The sequence below is a fragment of the Heteronotia binoei genome, chromosome 2, assembly GCF_032191835.1.
Source record: "Heteronotia binoei isolate CCM8104 ecotype False Entrance Well chromosome 2, APGP_CSIRO_Hbin_v1, whole genome shotgun sequence".
Taxonomy (NCBI): Eukaryota; Metazoa; Chordata; class Lepidosauria; order Squamata; family Gekkonidae; genus Heteronotia; species Heteronotia binoei.
This window is the reverse complement of record NC_083224.1, coordinates 76,006,078-76,024,186: the sequence shown is the minus strand read 5'-3', so window position 1 is coordinate 76,024,186 and position 18,109 is coordinate 76,006,078. Positions and strand designations below refer to the sequence as shown.

General features: G+C 42.5%; 1 protein-coding gene across 3 annotated transcripts in view; it reads right to left on the bottom strand.

Annotated features, from left to right (window-relative positions):
* LEMD1 (LEM domain containing 1) overlaps positions 1-18,109 on the bottom strand; it is a 61,614-nt gene that overhangs the window by 17,890 nt on the left and 25,615 nt on the right. For all 3 annotated transcript variants that reach the window (XM_060231315.1, XM_060231316.1, XM_060231314.1), the window contains exon 6: positions 8,306-8,404. In XM_060231315.1, the coding sequence (XP_060087298.1) occupies positions 8,306-8,404 (99 nt within the window). The remainder of the gene's footprint in view (positions 1-8,305; positions 8,405-18,109) is intronic.

Genomic DNA, 18,109 nt, shown 5'->3' with positions numbered 1-18,109 from the left:
GCCCCCTGAGGCACCCCACAATGAAGCGGGTGTCTCTGAGACAGCTTCCCCCCAATTGCCACCCTTTGTCCCCGATTTTCAAGGAAGGAGGAGAGCCATTGTAAGGCTAGCCCCCGAATTCCTGCGTCGGCGAGGCGGCGGGTCAGCAGCCGGTGGTCGACCATGTCGAACGCCGCCGACAGGTCGAGCAGCAGCAATACCGCCGAGCCGCCCCGATCCAGTTGCCGCCGGAGGTCATCTATGAGGGCGACCAAGACTGTTTCCGTCCCATGGCCCGGGCGAAAGCCGGACTGGCATGGGTCCAAGGTGGAAGCGTCTTCCAGAAAATCCTGTAATGTAAAAGTATTACATTGTCTCAAATGAATACAGCCTTGAGTCTCCATCACCTGAAAGGTATTCTTCTGTACTTCTTGACAACTGGAAAAGGGATAATGTGAAACAGGGTTGGAACTGGCAGAAAATTTCCAGTGAGATTTTAACCCATTCTCTTTTCCCATGCAGACTTCTATTTTGCTGTTCTTGGGGGGAGGGCCTCCTCTCCCTCAGGATCAGCATGTTGGGACATTTGGGGCTGCAGCAGAAGTGGGGAAACAAGGAAAGTCTTCAAACTCTGTTATAAACCACACTGTTATACACAACTTCTGAAATAAACCTAAGATTCTCATCCTGAGTAATTTGTGCTTGGAATAGTTTATCGTGTTTTTAGACAGATTCTCAGAGCTTTAATTCTAAGTATTACCTATAACCACAAATACCTATAGGAAAAATAGGCTGTAAGGTCAGCAGTCATAATTGTTTTCATAACTGCCTAACAACTCAGCAAACAGAAAACATGTTGAGAAGTCTCTCTTTTTAAAAATGGAGACACTGTCTATTCAGGACATCTGAATCATATAAATTAAACATCCTTTTGCCAGAAAATCCTAATGCTAAACTACAACTATTTCTAAAAGGAAGCATAAAGTTAGAGGAGAATCCTTGTAAAGTTAAAAAAAAATCCCAGAAACCTGTATTTTATATTGTTTTTTTAAAAAAGCATTATGATTCTATTCATCCTAACCGTTGTGTACAGGATATCAATAGGATGAGAATAGGCCGGAGCACTACAAATAGTCTGAACACATCCTGGTTCAAGAATTTATAACATCTCTCTTAAAATCTGTAGATTAAAAAAGAGATTCTAAATTTTAAACAAAGTAACACAGTTTGCCACAAGGACCCCCAAACTTGCTGAACCTTTGGAATACTGACAAAGTGTGGTGGGTGTCACTATGAAATAGGGTTGCCAAGTCCAATTCAAGAAATATCTGGGGACTTTGGGGGTGGAGCCAGGAGACTTTGGGGGTGGATCCAAGATCAAGGCTGTGACAAGCATAATTGAACTCCAAAGGGAGTTCTGGCCATCACATTTAAAGGGACGGCACACCTTTTCAATTCCTTCCTTCCATAGGAAATAATGAAGGATAGGAGCACCTTCTTTTTGGGCTCATAGAACTGGACCCCCTGGTCCAATCTTTTGAAACTTGGGGGGTATTTTGGGGAGAAATACTAGATGCTGTACTGAAAGTTTGGTGCCTCTACCCCCAAAAACAGCCCCCCCCCCCCCCCGCAGAGCCCCAGATACCCACAGATCAATTCTCCATGATTTTCTATGGGAATAAATCTCCATAGGGAATAATAGAGTTCCCAACAGACATTTCCCTCCCCTCCCCCCGCTTTCTGACGACCCTGAAGTGGGGGGAGGGTCTCCAAACCGGGGGATCCCCTGCCCCTACCTGGGGATTGGCAACCCTACTATGAAATGCCTGCGATGGGAAGCAGAAAATGGCTTCTGCAGGAAGTGGGGCCAATCACAAAATATCTAGAGGTTCCACATATAAAAAACAGTGATTGATGTCAGATCTTCAAACCATCAAGCAGAAGTCTTGCTGAACTGGGTTTAATTAGAAATAGCAATGGAATGAACAATGCAAAATGTATGCTTTGCAATGAATTAAATGCCTTTCTCATGAATGTCACTGATGCAGTTCCTAGTATTCTGTCCCAGTTCACCAGGCCTTGAGAAAAATCTTCCACCGTTTCATGTAGTACTGAGGCTTCTGAATTCCCCTTCAAAATGAGTGCTGCAAAAAGCTGAAGTTTTTTGAAGTGATTTTCTACATTTAAAAAGTAGCATTACCTACCAGCAATATTGAGTTCTACTTCCCACCACTGTAAGAATTTCCATTTTTGTTTAACAAATTTATAAATCAAAAGACCTGCATCTCCATCTCCACACAAAATAGCCTCTAACTCATGTGGGAGGTAAACCTGGCAAAATAGAAGAGGACCATTCACAGACGCTGGGCTATGCACCATACTTTCACACTAAACATGAAATCAATTTTAACAATTGTTCAGTTGTTACCATCACAACCCAAAGAGACAAGGATTTTTAGCTCCCACAAACAATAAATCAAGCTTTGGCTATTCTGACAAACATCTGTAAAATGAAAGAATTCTTCTAGAACTGCATTAAAATTCAATTTATTCATTTTTATGTGTGGCAAGCTGATATCAGGACAAAAGGGCTTGGCTGCCAGGCTCTGGATTCTGTAACCCAGAGAAGCCCAGTTTATTCACAAAACAATGGCAAGAATAAGACAAATGTTTCCCAAAGTGAAGCCTGCTATCTGAGAACAATAGTTGCCTCAAAAGCCATCTTCAAACACAGGGGAAAATCCAGAAATGTTTGCAGAAGTCAGTCCAGAAAAAGTATCTGGGAAATCTCCAGTTTTGCACAATCTTCACCACTGAGATTTATGAGGGTTAATCAAACCACATTACAACAATTAAAGGTACATGAGGCAGACTCAGGATTTTTCAACCAACCACTTTACTTTTTTAGATAGATCCAAGTGGGCAACCGCTTGGTAAATCTTTTCTTGCACACAGACAGCCCCCTAATCTCAAACAACTCCTCACCCACAACATCTCATCTGAGCATGGACACTGGTACCAGAGCTTGCAATAAACCCAAGTGCCAACTTTGCTGCCACATACACCCAGACAACACAATCACTGGACCTAACAGCATTAACTACACCAGGGTTGTCACACTCATTTGTTATGAGGACCAGATCTGACATAAATGAGACTTTGTTGGGCTGGCCGTATGCATTCCTATTCAAGATTAGGTAGCAGATATATAAAGTTTAAAAAAGAACAGACAAGCACAACTGAAGATTTAAAAAAAACCCCACATGCTTAAAACATGAACACTTAATGGTCTTAAAGGTGCTTTCTTTATATCTCTTCCATGGGATCCAGGGAACCGGCCAAAGGAAGCTCTGGCTCTTTCCTTCCTTCCCCAGGGAACCAGGAGGGGGAGGAGCCTCAGGTAATAGAAGGAAGAGAGGTTTGGCTCAGTAGCTCTGCTGTGCAATTGAGCAAGCCTTGCAAAGCAAGCTGTTAAGCAGAAGCAATCAAGAGAGTGGGAGAAGATGACAGCCAGTTGCTTGGGGGCCTGATAGGAACCCTCCAGGGGCCTGACTCAGTCCCTGAGCCACATGTTTGACACCCCTGAACTACACTGTCTCAGGCTCATTCACTTGTTCATCCTCCAACATTATATATGCCATTAAATGCCAACAATGCCCTTCTGTTCTCTACATAGGGCAAACAGGACAAACCCTCCATCAAAGGATAAATGGACACAAATCTGACATCAGGAATTATAGAACTGAGAAACCTGTGGGGGAACACTTTAACCTTCCAAAGCATTCAATGGGTGACCTTAAAGTAGCTGTTTTACCGCAAAGGAACTTCAAGAACAGAATGGAGAGAGAAACTGCTGCATTACAAATTATTATGGAACTTGAAACAAACACCTCCCAGGACTGAACAGGGATATTGATTTTTTTCTCTCATTACAGATGCTAAACCCACTCTCACTGGGTATAGTTATTGTTATGTATTGAACATAAGTTACCCGGCCGCATGGCGATCGCTACTGAAGATGACCCCCTGGGTCCCCGGATGGAGCTCACCATTAGCTCCACCCATCAAGATCTGGGGCGGGAAGTTTGACCAACCAGGATTGGCCTGGTCGGATGAGGGGGCTGTTCCGGGTACTGTATATAAGCGGGGCCTGGCCCACGTGTTCTCTCTCTTGTAATGTGCTACTGAATAAACTATGTTGCCTTCAAACCGTCTCAGTACATTACAGTTATACATTCACAGTATTCCAATGTATTTCTCTTTTAGAATAGTGTATCAGAATAATTTTTTGTATTCACATACTCAAAATAGGGATATTTACTTAACCCATTTTCACTATATTTTATTGTATTCTTTTTTTCTTTGGCAAACTAGAATGATGTTTACTAGTTAAAAAGTAAATCAGGTAGACAAGAACATCACTATCCAATGTATTTCTTTTTTAGCTGTATTGACATATTCAAACAGCGATATTGGTTGTTTATCCCATTATATATACTGAACCCATCTCCCACTATATTTTAATGTATTTTTCTCCTAATGGCAAACTATGTGTATGTTACATGTTAAAAGGTAAATTAGTTGGATGGCCCAGACTTATAACAATAGAGTCATTAACAGACATTCTCACATTTTGACATATTACTATTTTATTGTTCTTAAATTTGTACCATTTTGCATTCTAAACCACTGCCTACCAGATAATTTTACTATTCTGCCATTGGATCTTAAATTTGTACCATTTTGCATTTTGAACCACTGTCTACAAGCCTCGTCTGATGAAGTGTGCTTAGAGCACACGAAAGCTTATGTTCTGAATAAAGCTAAGTTGGTCAATTTGACTCCTATTTTGTTTTATTTACTTTTTTGTTAGCTATCATTTTCTTAAGTCTTTATATTGTAGTGAATAATGGAGGGTACTGCAGTTCATAACAGGTTTACTATGCTTTATGTTTCAATTATAGCAAGAAACACTTTTGAGCTTCTAATATAAACTATCAATTAAGAACACTTGGATATGTGTGTCTTCCAAATCAGCCTGTATGTTTGCCTCTTTCGTATGATCATTTGTTTAAAGAGCACTACTGTAAAAGACACTATCTAAAAGCAGTTATCAGATCTGCCTAGATGAACTCCCTAAGTATATTTTATACTTCGATCCGCCAAGACCTGCCTATCACATTGGATACAGTACAGGAACTTGAGGCCCCGTGCCTGTCTTCTGGTTTAGTTCTGGGTCACTTTGACCCACTCAGCCTGGAGGAAGTTGACGGAATTCTCTCTGCTGCACGCCCAACAACTTGTGATTTAGACCCTTGCCCCTCCTGGCTGATTAAACCTTGCCAGAGGGAGGTCAGATGTCCTTTACGGGACATCATAAATAGATCCCTCTTGGAGGGGCGCTTTCCAACACCCTTGAAGGAGGCTTTGGTCCGTCCCCTCCTGAAAAAATGTACAGCAGACCCAGCCGAATTGGCAAACTACCGACTGGTCTCTAATTTACTGTTTTTAGGTAAAATTATTGAGAGGGCAGTGGCGTTGCAGCTGCAGGGTTTTCTGGATGACGCTTCCATCCTAGACCCTTGCCAGTCTGGCTTCCGTCCGGGCCATGGGATGGAGACCGTGCTGGTCGTCTTGATAGATGACCTCCAGCGGCATCTGGATCAAGGTGGCATGGCGGTGCTGATGTTGTTAGATCTGTCGGTGGCGTTCAATACAGTCGACCATCAGCTACTGAACCGCCGCCTCGCCGACATAGGGGTTAGGGGGTTGGCCTTACAATGGCTTTCCTCCTTCCTCAAGGGACGGGGACAAAGGGTGGCAATCGGGGGTGAGGTGTCCCAGAGGTGCACACTAGACTGTGGGGTGCCTCAGGGAGCAGTTCTCTCCCCGATGTTATTCAATATCTACATGCGCCCCCTTGCCCAGATTGCCCGAAGGTATGGGCTCGGGTGTCATCAATATGCAGATAACACCCAGCTCTATCTGCTAATGGATGGATGGCCTGACTGCGTCCCAGGGAATCTGGACCAGGCATTGCAAGCCATGGCAACTTGGCTTAGGCTGAGTGGGCTGAAGCTGAACCCGACGAAGACAGAGGTCCTTTGCGTGGGCCGCAGCGCTCTGGGGAGGGAAATACCTCTCCCGGTTTTTGACGGTGTGCTGCTGAAAGCAGCGCACCAGGTCAGGAGCCTGGGAGTTCTACTGGAGCCTTCATTATCAATGGAGGCCCAGATAGCAGCCACTGCCAAGTTGGCGTTCTTTCATCTGAGGCGGGCAAGGCAGCTGGCCCCTTTCCTAGAGCGTCGGGACCTAGCAACAGTGATCCATGCGACCGTCACCTCAAGATTGGACTACTGTAATGCCCTCTACATGGGGCTGCCTCTGTGCCGAACCCGGAAGCTGCAGCTAGTGCAGAACGCGGCAGCTAGGCTGTTATTAGGGCTCCCGAAGTGGGAGCACATACAGCCAGGGCTGTGCGGACTGCACTGGCTGCCAGTTACATACCGGGTTCGCTACAAAGTGCTGGTTATTACCTTTAAAGCCCTATATGGTTGAGGACCTGCCTACCTGAGGGAGCGTCTTTCCCCATATGAGCCCCAGAGAGCACTAAGGTCAGCAGAGACGAACAAGCTGGCTATCCCCGGGCCAAAGGAGGCGAAACTGCAGAACACCCGCACACGGGCCTTCTCTATTGCAGCTCCACACCTAGGGAACCAGCTCCCAGAAGAGGTGCGGGCCCTGCGGAGCCTCAACCAATTCCGCAGGGCCTGCAAGACCACCCTTTTCAGGATGGCCTTTGTGGACTGCTGATTGAAGGACTGATGGATTGATGAGTTCATCTAAGTGACTCTCGCCTAAGTGACTCTCGCCATCATGCTAACCGACAGAATAGCACCAGAAATGCCTATTGTTATTGCCAATTTATGTTAATTGTAAATTAGAATGGTTTTAAGACTAATGTTGATTTTAAAGTTTTGTATAAATTACCGTATGGACATGTTGTTAGCCACCCTGAGCCTGCCTCGGCGGGGAGGGCGGGTTAAAACGGCTAAAAGGAAGTACTTCTTCACCCAAAGGGTGATTAACATGTGGAATTCACTGCCACAGGAGGTGGTGGCGGCCACAAGCATAGCCACCTTTAAGAGGGGTTTAGATAAAAATATGGAGCAGAGGTCCATCAGTGGCTATTAGCCACAGTGTGTGTGTGTATGTGTATATATATATAAAAAATTTGCCACTGTGTGACACAGAGTGTTGGACTGGATGGGCCATTGGCCTGATCTAACATGGCTTCTCTTATGTTCTTATGATCTAAATAAAATTTTATTATTATTATTATACTTTTCCAAGTATTTGACATGGCATCATTTTTACAAACACCAAACCTATCTCCCCAGAGATACAGAAGGCGGAAGAAAGAAAAAAGTGACAAAAATAAAAGTGGTAATAAGTATTGGTTTGCTTGCCAGGTTCATGCCTGGCTAACAAGTGCTTCTTACAGTTTGGGCAGGAGATGGATGCCAATAGTCTTTCAAAATTTCTATTACTTTCCCCCATTCCAACCTTCTCCTTTCCATAAACTGCTTCACATAGACATATGCAAACACACACATCCTGTGATCTGGCAGCTGGCCTGAGAGAGAAAGCACCCTGTGTGGCACTCCTTCCCAACTTCCCAAAGAGATACGTGGGCTCTGCCCATCCTCTTAGTGGCCAAAATGGGAATAATGGAGTCAACAGGCACCACAGCACCTGCAGGCACTGCACTGGGGAACACTAACACATTACAGCATGGTTTGTTTGATCATCTGAATGCAGCCTTATTCTTTCCCTTTCTGCTGAAATGCGTGCTAGATCAAATTTGTAAGAGCTAATAAGCTATGGTTACATGCATACCTTCACCATGTTTGATCAGACAAAGAGTCTCAGAAGTTTTTGAGCTGGCATATTTCCTTCCTTTATTCCCGTCCCATTGAATGCTGTGTCAAGACTGAAGGGGAGGGAGTCTTTCATCCTGTGTTACAGCTGTGTAAGCCTGAGTTCAGCCACAGACACATGTGACCAAAGAACTCTTGGACATGGGTCCTTAGCCCATGGTTCTAAGTGAGCTGGACCAGTGGAGCTAGGCCCACTCCAAGATAAGTCCCTAAGAGTCCTTAGTGTGATGTGTTGTTCACAAGTAACATTTTCTTTACATTTTGATCCATGCCTCTCCTTTCAAGGATTTGATGTATTTATCAAAGATTTTTTAAAAAACAAATTTAGTGTCTTCATATACAATTTAAATTCCTAATCTGTTACACATGAATTGTTGCAAGAATACCATTTGCCTGTGATTTCTCTCAGGACTGCTGCTAGCTTTCCTCCGTTGTCCTTGGGACCGATATGCTGCCACTTTACCCTCTGGCAATAGTTCCTGTAACTGATAATAGATAAGGACATTAATTAAAGTAGTATAAGCAAAGAATGAAAACAAGAAACAGTCATGCAGAGGCTCTTTTGTCTGTGATCAAAGAACAGAAATGCTGTGTGTGCAGCCTATTCCTTGGGATCTACAGTCAACAAAAACTGTCAACTTGCAATGTTTTTAGCAACCATAATCAATTCACATTTTCACTTGAAATCGACCATTGGTTCTTACTGTAAGGGGTTCTTCTCTGAGGTCAGGAAGACATCTCCATGAGTAATTCCTTCACTCTATCAGGGAGACAGGAAAACTTTTTCCTCTTCCTGTTGGCGCCTTCGGAATGACCCTTGCCCTCAGTTCTGGGACTCCAAAAGCAATGTTGAATAGCTAGTAACTGTATAACTTTAAAACACTTACGAGAAACATTATAAACAGTAAAAACTGTAAATCTTAGAAAATATAGTTCAGCTTGAGTAAGAAGAAAAGATAGCAACAAGGTAGAATAGTGACAGAAAGTACAGTGATGGGAGGGCCGAGATGTCTTTCTGACATCAGAGGAGAAGGACCCCTCACAGTAAGAACCAATGGTCGTTCTCCCTCTGAAGCAGAAGACATCTCCATGGGACCTCCCAGATCAGTGTCCTTTAGATGCGTGGGATATCATTGTCTGACACTGTCACTATGTGTTGCAACACTTTTCTTCCAAAAGCTACGTCAGATGAAGCCAAAGAGTTCAACTTGTAATGACGAACAAATGTTGAAATAGATGACCACGTCGTCGCTCTGCACACCTCGTCCACAGATGCTCGATTAAGGAAGGCTACGTTGGTAGACGCGCTGCAAAGTGAATGAGCTGTGATACCCTTTGGGATTTCAAGTCCTGAAGTTTTGTAAGCCTCCATAATGCACGCCTTAATATTGGAACTAATAGATGACTTAAGCATTCTTTCCCCCACCCTGGGAGGAGAAATGTTGATAAACATGCATTCAGTCTTCCTGACTCACTCTGTACATGCTATGTAAATCTTTAAGACCTGTCTAAGGTATGCCACACGAATTCCTTAGGGTGCTTGGACTGTGGACAAAAGGATGGAAGAATAATCTCCTGAGATCTATGGAACAAGAAAATCTTAGGTATGAAAGTGGGATCAGTTCTAAGGACCACTTTGTCCCTGTGAAAAACGCACAAGTTGGAGTTTATCGAGAGAGCATTGATCTCTGACACCCTTCTGGCTGAGGTCACAGCTACTAGAAACAAAGCCTTCATCTGAAGCCACTTGAGGCCAACCTCCTGAAGAGGTTTGAATGGAGACCTGGTAAGCGCAGACAGTACCGCGTTAAGTTTCCATGTAGGGAAACAGTGAATTTGTGGTGGAGTCTTGAGTGCCACTCCCTGCAAGAAAAGCTGTATATGTGACTGCTTGGTTAACTTTTAATCTCCTATGTGTGGAAAAACCGTAGAAAGTGCCACTGTCTGTCTATGCAATGTGGCCACCTTTAGTCCAGATTGCAATCAATTTTGTAGAAAGGAAAGGACCGTGGATACTGACGGTTCCAAAGGATTGAGTTTCTTGTGTCTGGTCCAGCCAACGAAGGCCTTCCAGGTTGTATTGTAAATACGAACCGTTGACAGTCGTCTAGAAGAAAGCAAAGTGTCTAACACCTTGGAGGAATAGCCTAGCTGAGACAGATTTTGCCGCTCAATCTCCATGTGGTTAAACATAACCAGTCTGGGTGACGATGCCAAACTGGATCCTGCCTGAGTGTGTCCAGGGATATTGGAAGTTGTAGGGGTTGCCCACTGTTAATTCCGTCAGCGTTGAGAACCAAGGCCGACGTGCTCAATGAGGTGCAACTAGAATCACTTCAGCTCTGAGTTGACGTATGTGCCATATAGTCTTGGAGATGAGAGGAATTGGTGGAAACGCAAATAGAAGGACCGGAGGCCATGGGGACATCAGGGCATCGGTTGCTTCTGCCGCTGGATGGTAAAACCTCATGAAGAACCAAGGCAATTGATGATTCTGGTTGTATGTGAAGAAATCCACCACTGGTAAGTCGAAGTGTCTGCAGATGAATCGAAACAGATCTGGATGGAGAGACCATTTTCCTTCGTTGACCTGTTCTCTGCTTAGCCAGTCCGCCTGAGTGTTGGATAAACCCCTGATGTGTTCTGCACGAATGGAAAGTAAATTCTTTTGAGACCATGATAGGATTGTCATGGCTTCCTGATGTAACGCACGAGATCTCGACCCCCCCCCCTTGTTGATATATGCTTTTGCTGCTATATTGTCTGTTCAGATCAAAATGTGTTTGGAAATCACCTTGGATTGAAAAGCCGTCAACGCATGTCTGATAGCACAAAGCTCCAAAACATTGATAGGGAGAGATCGCTCTTAGACAGTCCAGATGCCCTGTGCTGGAACCTCTTCCAGAATGGCCCCCATCCATGCAGACTGGCATCCGTGAATATCTCCTGAACTACTGGAGTATAGAAGACCTTGCCCTGAAGTAGATTGTTTGAAATCGTCCACCACCATAGACTGGACTTGACCTTGGCGGGAACTAATAATGACAGTTGTTTCCGCTCCATGATGGCAAGCTGGTATGGCCGTAGAAAAGCTTGTAACTCTCTGGAATGGAGACGTGTCCACTGAACCATATCTAGGCAAGAAATCAGAAGACCTTGAAGTCTGGCCAGAGATGAAAGTGAGGAATGAGCACTCTGAATTACTGATGTTGCAGCCTCTTTGACTTTCTTGACCTTGTCTAGTGGGAGAAAAATGGAAGTGCTGATCGTATCTATGATGGCCCCCAGGTGTTCTATCCTCTGTGATGGAACAAGCAAACTCTTGGCTGTGTTCACCAGAAACCCGTGGTCCTGGAGACATCGAAGCGTTGACGGGGTGTCCTGAATCAATTTGGGAAGAGAGGATGATCTGACCAGCAGATCATCAAGATAATGATGAACGTGAATGCCTTGTTTCCTCAAGCAGATGACCGGGTTTATGAGAATTTTGGAAAAGACCCTGGGGGCTGTTGACGGACCGAAGGGAAGAGCCCTACATTGGAAATGTCTCTTGCCTACTGTAAATCGTAGAAATCGCCGATGTGCTGGATGGATTGGGATATGTAGATATGCCTCCATCAAGTCAATTTCCGTCATGAAGTCCCCCCTGGCCTAGAGCATATAGGGGTTTTTTTTTTTTTTAAATAATCTACTATTGATCATTGTGTCACATTGGCTTTTCTAGCCGACAAATACATGAATACAAGAAAGGGGAAGCTCTATGTAGCTTTTATAGATCTGAAGAGTGCATTCGACTCTGTGGACAGAAACAAACTATGGAATAAACTAAAGGATCTTAATACAGATCCCCGTCTGTTAAATCTATTAAAGAATTTACATACAAATACAACTTGCCAGGTAAAATTCTCATCTACAGGACACCTAACTGAAAAAATACCAGTTTGTAAAGGAGTTAAACAAGGGTGTTTGTTAGCCCCACATCTTTTTAATCTTTTCTTAAATGATATGGCACAATATCTTAGTTCCATAAATGGGCACCCACCTAAGTTAAATGATCTCTCAGTTCCAATATTATTGTATGCTGATGATCCGAACAGACAACTATACTTTCCTGCACAAGAGTCAGCCTGCAGCGATACCTGAAAGCTTTTAACAACTACTGCCAGCTTAACTCACTTGCTATAAACTATTCCAAATCTAAGGTTGTACTCTTTTCTAAAAGTTGGCGACCACAATAATGGTATATAAACAAGCAGGAAATTGAGCAATCCAAGTGCTTTAAATATTTGGGCATAACCTTTACTTACAATCTCAAATGGGCAGTTCACCGTGACAGAATAATAAATATAGCTAGTTCTTCATCTCAAATTAAACAGTTTTATTATTAAAAAGGTAAACAATGTTTGCCTGCCGCAATTAGAGCTTTTAATGCTAAAACACTATCACAAATTTTGTATGGTATCCCTCTGCTCTGAACCAAAAAATAGAAAATATCCAGGCTGCATTTCTGCGACAACTTTTAGAAATCCTCAACTGTGTTCCTTATTTTGTAATCTGTTCAGAAACAGGCCAATCTCTGATTGAAACAAAAGCTTGAACTCTAACTTTTAAATATTGGTTACAGATATTTTATAGGACTGAACCAGCTAGCTTGCTCAACTACCTAAAAAGAGACCCTTATAATGCTGCTTGGCAAGATGGAATAATGTCAAAGCTTAAACACATGAGAATTGCAATTGACGACCTATTTTTATCTGATGAATCTTATAATTTTAGATTTATCAAACAGAGAATCTTAGATCTAGAATCTCATAAACTGTGTCTTGTCCAATTTTATACTTGCTCTCCTGCCTCACTTGGACTTGATCAGATGGCCAGGAAAATGGCCAAATATTTATCTGAACTAGATAATTCACAACATTGGAGAGCTTTTATGCTGGCTAGGATGAATGCATTTCCCTCCAATGTTCTCTATGAGAGATTTCTTCGTCCTCTTTAGTGAGAGACATTGTCTATGCAGGTCAAGCTCGCCGGATTCCATCCAGCATATTTTATTGAACTGCCAACTGTATACTAATCTCCAGAAGGTTCTGCTAGATAGTCTTTTCCTTACTGTCCTACATTCAAGAAGATAGGATTGATTGCCGTTTCCTATTAAATGACAACATCGATATCACAAAAGCTGTTGCCAAATTCTTGGCTGAAATTGTTAAAAATTATTCTAAGCAGGTTTTATTGTGATTTTAATCTTAGTTTAGCCTTTTATGCTTTGAGCAGACATACCTGATTGTTGTTTGGTTGACAAGTCTCTGTATATCTCTTCGTTATGCCAATAAAGGTGTGATTAGATTGGATAAAGTCCCCCGGCTGAAGAGTCTCCGTTATGGCCTTCAGAGTTTCCATAGAAAAGTGACATAGTTTGACGAATTTATTGAGGAATTTGAGGTCTAAGATGGATCTCCAGTCCCCGTTCTTTTTGGGAACCACAAACAGGATTGAGTAGACTCCATGACCTCTTTCGCAGTGGGGAACAGTTTCTATTTCATGAATCTCTATAAGGTGTTGAATGGCATGATTGATTATGCTGCGCTTGTGAGGATTCTGCAAGAGGGGATTGAATGAATCTCTCGGGTGGAAGTCTGTGAAACTCGATGGTGTACCCCTGTGATACTATGTCTAAGGACCAAGAATCTGCTTGATAAGTCTGCCAAGTTGGGGAGAAGTGAGACTGGCGTGCCCCCACTGGAAGATGTGCATAGTTAGTCCTGTTTAGGTTTGGGGTCACATTTGGTGCGGTCAAACTTGTTGAAGCGTTGTTTATTTCATCTTGAACCTGAGGAATTCTTTCTGAAGTTCTTATAGGACTCCCATGTGGTCATATTTTTGTGCTTGGGTTGAAATCGTGGCAAAAAATGTTGAATACGAAAGGACTGGTTGCCCCTCTTATCTGTACGCTTGATGCTTCTGGGCATTGCCTTCTTTTTGTCACATGTTTTGACCAAGATCTTGTCTAGAGATTCACCAAACAGGCGATTCCCTTGGAATGGATAGCCGGAGAGTAGCGACTTGGACAGCAGGTCCGCCGGCCAGGCCCGGAGCTAAAGAAGTCTTCTGGCTACAGTGTGGGAAGCCACTGCCTTGGAGGCAAACGTCAAAATGTTCAAGGTGGCATCAGTTGAAAAAGAAGCTGCTTTGAGAATGCGGGTGGCCCCGTCGCATGTTAATGCGACGATTAGTTTCTGGAAACATCTGCATTAAACGCCATATCCAGACAATAGATGCTCTGGACAAAATGGAAGCTGTTGCTGCCGCTCTGACCATCATGGCAATGGCTTCGTGGAGTCTTTTTAAGGCTATCTCTACCTTCTTGTCCAGGGCATCCCATATATTCCCGTGACCATCTTCGGATAGCAGGCCCGGAGACTGGAGAGCTATGACAGGAGCATCAACCTGAGGTACCTATAACAACTCATTAGCATACTGAGGTAAGGCATAAAACTTTTTAACCAAGGGAGTAAATTGCTTATCTACAGCTGGCTTGTCCCATTGTATTCTAAGTTGCCTTTCAAAGTATTCAGGAAATGGGAACACCTTCTCCACTAAAACATGAGGTGGAAAAAATTCAGAATTCCCTGTGAATTTTGACTTAAATTTACGTTTAGCCTTAGAATCCTCTTCCTCATCCGAGGGGGATTCGTGAATTTCTAAGGCAGCTATGGCCTTTGATAATAAAAAAATGATAATCCTTAAGACTGAAAAACCTATTGGATTGTTCTGGAGTCTTGGCCTCCTCACACTATTCGTCTGATTCGAACTTACCCTCCTCATGCCCCTCCCTATCAGAGTCTGAGGAACCAGCTTCATCCCCAGACTCCCTTGTTCTCTTGTTGCTGACAGCAGCCTTTTTGGTAGCTTTGGTGGGCCATGAGGGATTAGGATGTTTAGAGGATAAAGGTGCATGCTGAAAGCCTTGCGCCCTAAAGCCCAGAGTGGAGTAAAAAGCAGAAAATTGTTCCTGCATGGTCTGCCTTAATTCAGACATGCGTCTGGACACAAAACTGAGTTCCCGATTTTCGGGTACATTACCGCCACTTGACTGGGTTCCACTGCCACCGCAGTCAGTCATCGAGTGTCCGGCTCCTCTCTCGCACTCACTGGGCATGACCAGGTTATAGGAGCTATGCTCCACACCCCCACGATGGCTGCCAGCAGCACCAAGTCGCCCTGAAGGGCCGAGAAGATCTTCTGTGGCATGGCAGCGTTTCACAGCACAATCAGATTCTGCTGCCGCGCCGCTGCCAGGACGGTGGAGCAGACAGCATGATCCAACTGCAAAGGGTTGCTCAGCCCCGCCCGAAAAAGTCATCGCGGCCGCTGATGCGGTGCCCGCTTCCATCTCCTCTGCTGAGGAAAAATCGTCGGAGTGCTCTTCCACCGCCATTAGACAAGCACAAAAAAAAAGGCAGGAGCACTCAAATGGCCAACTTGGCTCCTCAGAAAGAAAGGTAAGAAGGAGGAGGAAATACAGTAAGTATTAAGAAAAGATTAACAAGAAATAAGAAAAAGTAGAAAGAAATGAACTTAGGAAGGGAAAAGAAGAGTAGGTAGAACAGAGCCTATGGAATCTGTTGCTGCTCCCTCTAAGGCAGGAACAGAACTGAGGGCAAGGGTCATTCCAAAGGCGCCAACAGGAAGAGGAAAAAGTTTTCCTGCCTCCCTGATAGAGCGAAGGAATTACCCATGGAGATGTCTTCTGCCTCAGAGGGAGAAGTGATTAATTCACATTTTAAATTGCCTCTGGCAGTTTTAACAAAGAGAATGCTCTTATACTGATCTGGTTGTGCAAGAAAAAACATCACATATGAGTCATTTTAAAAGGAATTTCACTGGTTGTAATGCAAGAGTCCTTGCCCTATGATCTGTCATTGAGGGCTGACTTATACATACTTGAGAATGAGGAGAAAGAATGCTACTGGACTTTACCACTGCAGATGGTGAATTCAGTTCTGAACACTTTTTCACATAAAAAACTTTATGCAAGTAGAAAACTTAGCACAGCAGGAGAGAAATCTTCTGCCTCCTTTTCTTTTCTTTGCTTGCCATGTTTGTTTTCAATTAGCTGGGAGATTTTAACATAAGGAACATGACAACATGTGATCCTCCACCTGTAGACTGATACATCATTCTATTCCCCACCCAAATCTCTGATTAAAACTGACTCGTAAAAACATATCAGCAACACCTCCTTAATTTTTGGTGTTAATTTCTTTTTTTGAAAGTTCCATGTGACTGCAATGACATTATGGAACCAGTAGCAAGACAAACAGCTCCACCCCTGCTATTCTTTGTTGTTGAAGGTGGCACAGGATGTAAGGGAAGAAAGGCTGGATCTCCTTCTGTTACTATGCCAGCCAATTAGTCTCCATCCATTTCGTTTTCTTTTTTTAAAAAAATAATTTTTATTGGTTTTTCATATTTAAAAGCAACATCCACACACACAAAAAATAATTGTGTGACCAAAACAATACTTTCACTTAACATCGATTTCCCAACAATGAAATAGGTCACTTTGTACAGCTCTCTCTATATATACGTACGGAGGTAGGGTATGAGCAAATTCCTTATTTTGTATATCTCCTTTAGCAAATATCCATCTAATCTCCAATACTAAATGCTAAGTTATACAACTCATACAGGTTCTATAGCAATATCAACTAGTGAGTACTTTTTACTTTAACAACATTATTTATAACCAATCATAAGTTTACTGTTTACTAAATTTGTCAATATACCTAATTCTGCAATCTCTAGGGTATTTACAATCGGATCCTCAATTGTTGGTACTCTAGTTAGTTTCCAGTAAATTGCATTAAAAATTCTAACTACAATTATAGTATGTTATCATAATGTGTCTACTCTCTTTTTCAATTCCCTGTTGCTCCATACTGAGTTTCAACAGTTTTGGATCCTTTCGTGTGCCGTCTCCCAGAAATTACTAATTACCCATTTTCTTATTTTCCAACAAAGATCTGTTATTTATAGATTTTTTTTTCTTTTTGTTGTAGTCTTGCAATTTCATCCTGGTCTCTCTCTGGCTCTTGATCTGTGTCGCTGGATCTCTCGGGAGAATTTCTAGAGTTCTTTTCACCTTTTTTCTTAAACTAGCTTTTGGCTTGGTTGTCTAAAAAATCTTTTAAGTTTTAAGGTTGAATCTATCTTATATCTATAGTCTGAAACATAAAAAGAAGTCCTTCTGGGAATAGCCATCTAAACGGTATCGTTTTCTCTTGTAAGAAAGATGCTAAAACTTTATACTCATTTCTCCTTTGTCTGACCTGCCATGGAATCTCTTTCGTTACTTTAATATCCTGTTGTTTAATTTTAATTGATTTCTTAATTTTCTCCAAACCTCTTCTTTCATCTGTCTTCTAACGAATTTCAAGTGTACCTCTCTGGGCAATGCATGATTTTTTGCATAAAATGAGTTCACCCTATGGACATAATCTATCTCTTTTTCCATTTCTGTTGCCTCTTTACCCAGGGCCAGAGCTAATGCTTCTGCAAAGATGAAAGGTCTTCCTGTTTATCTTCTGGGATGTTCAAAAATCGTAGAATATTCCCTGCTTTATCTAATTCTAATTTTATGATCTGATTTTCAACCACCCTTTGTTTAGTTTCTACAGTAGTGATTTTTTTGTCTACTGAAATCAGCTTGGAATCTATTGAATTTGTAATATGTGTAAGATTTGTTATTTCTTTTGTTGTACTTGTTAGCTGTTTTTGCACTTCATCTATTTTATTATCAATCATACCTATTTGGCTTGTCAAGTTAGACTGCACTTTATTAAGTGTGCCCAGAAAAGATGCTTCCAGTGTTGTTTGCAATTCTTTTAACACATCTTGAGATAAGGCCATCCCCACAGATTTTGGTGCTCCAGGTGATGGTACAATTTTAGTTTGCTTTAACATTTTTTAGCTCCTTTTTAGCCAATATTTTAATTAAATTTAACTCCAATCCAAATTACCCTATCAAACATGAAATCTTGCTACCTTTGAAACTACATACAGCACCATTAATTTTAATCTCAATTTATGCTTTATATTTGTCACCCTATTAAATTTAGAAACAATTTTATGGCAGTTTAAAAAATAAAGTTTCAACTGATATTAATGTAAGCAGCAAAGACAAT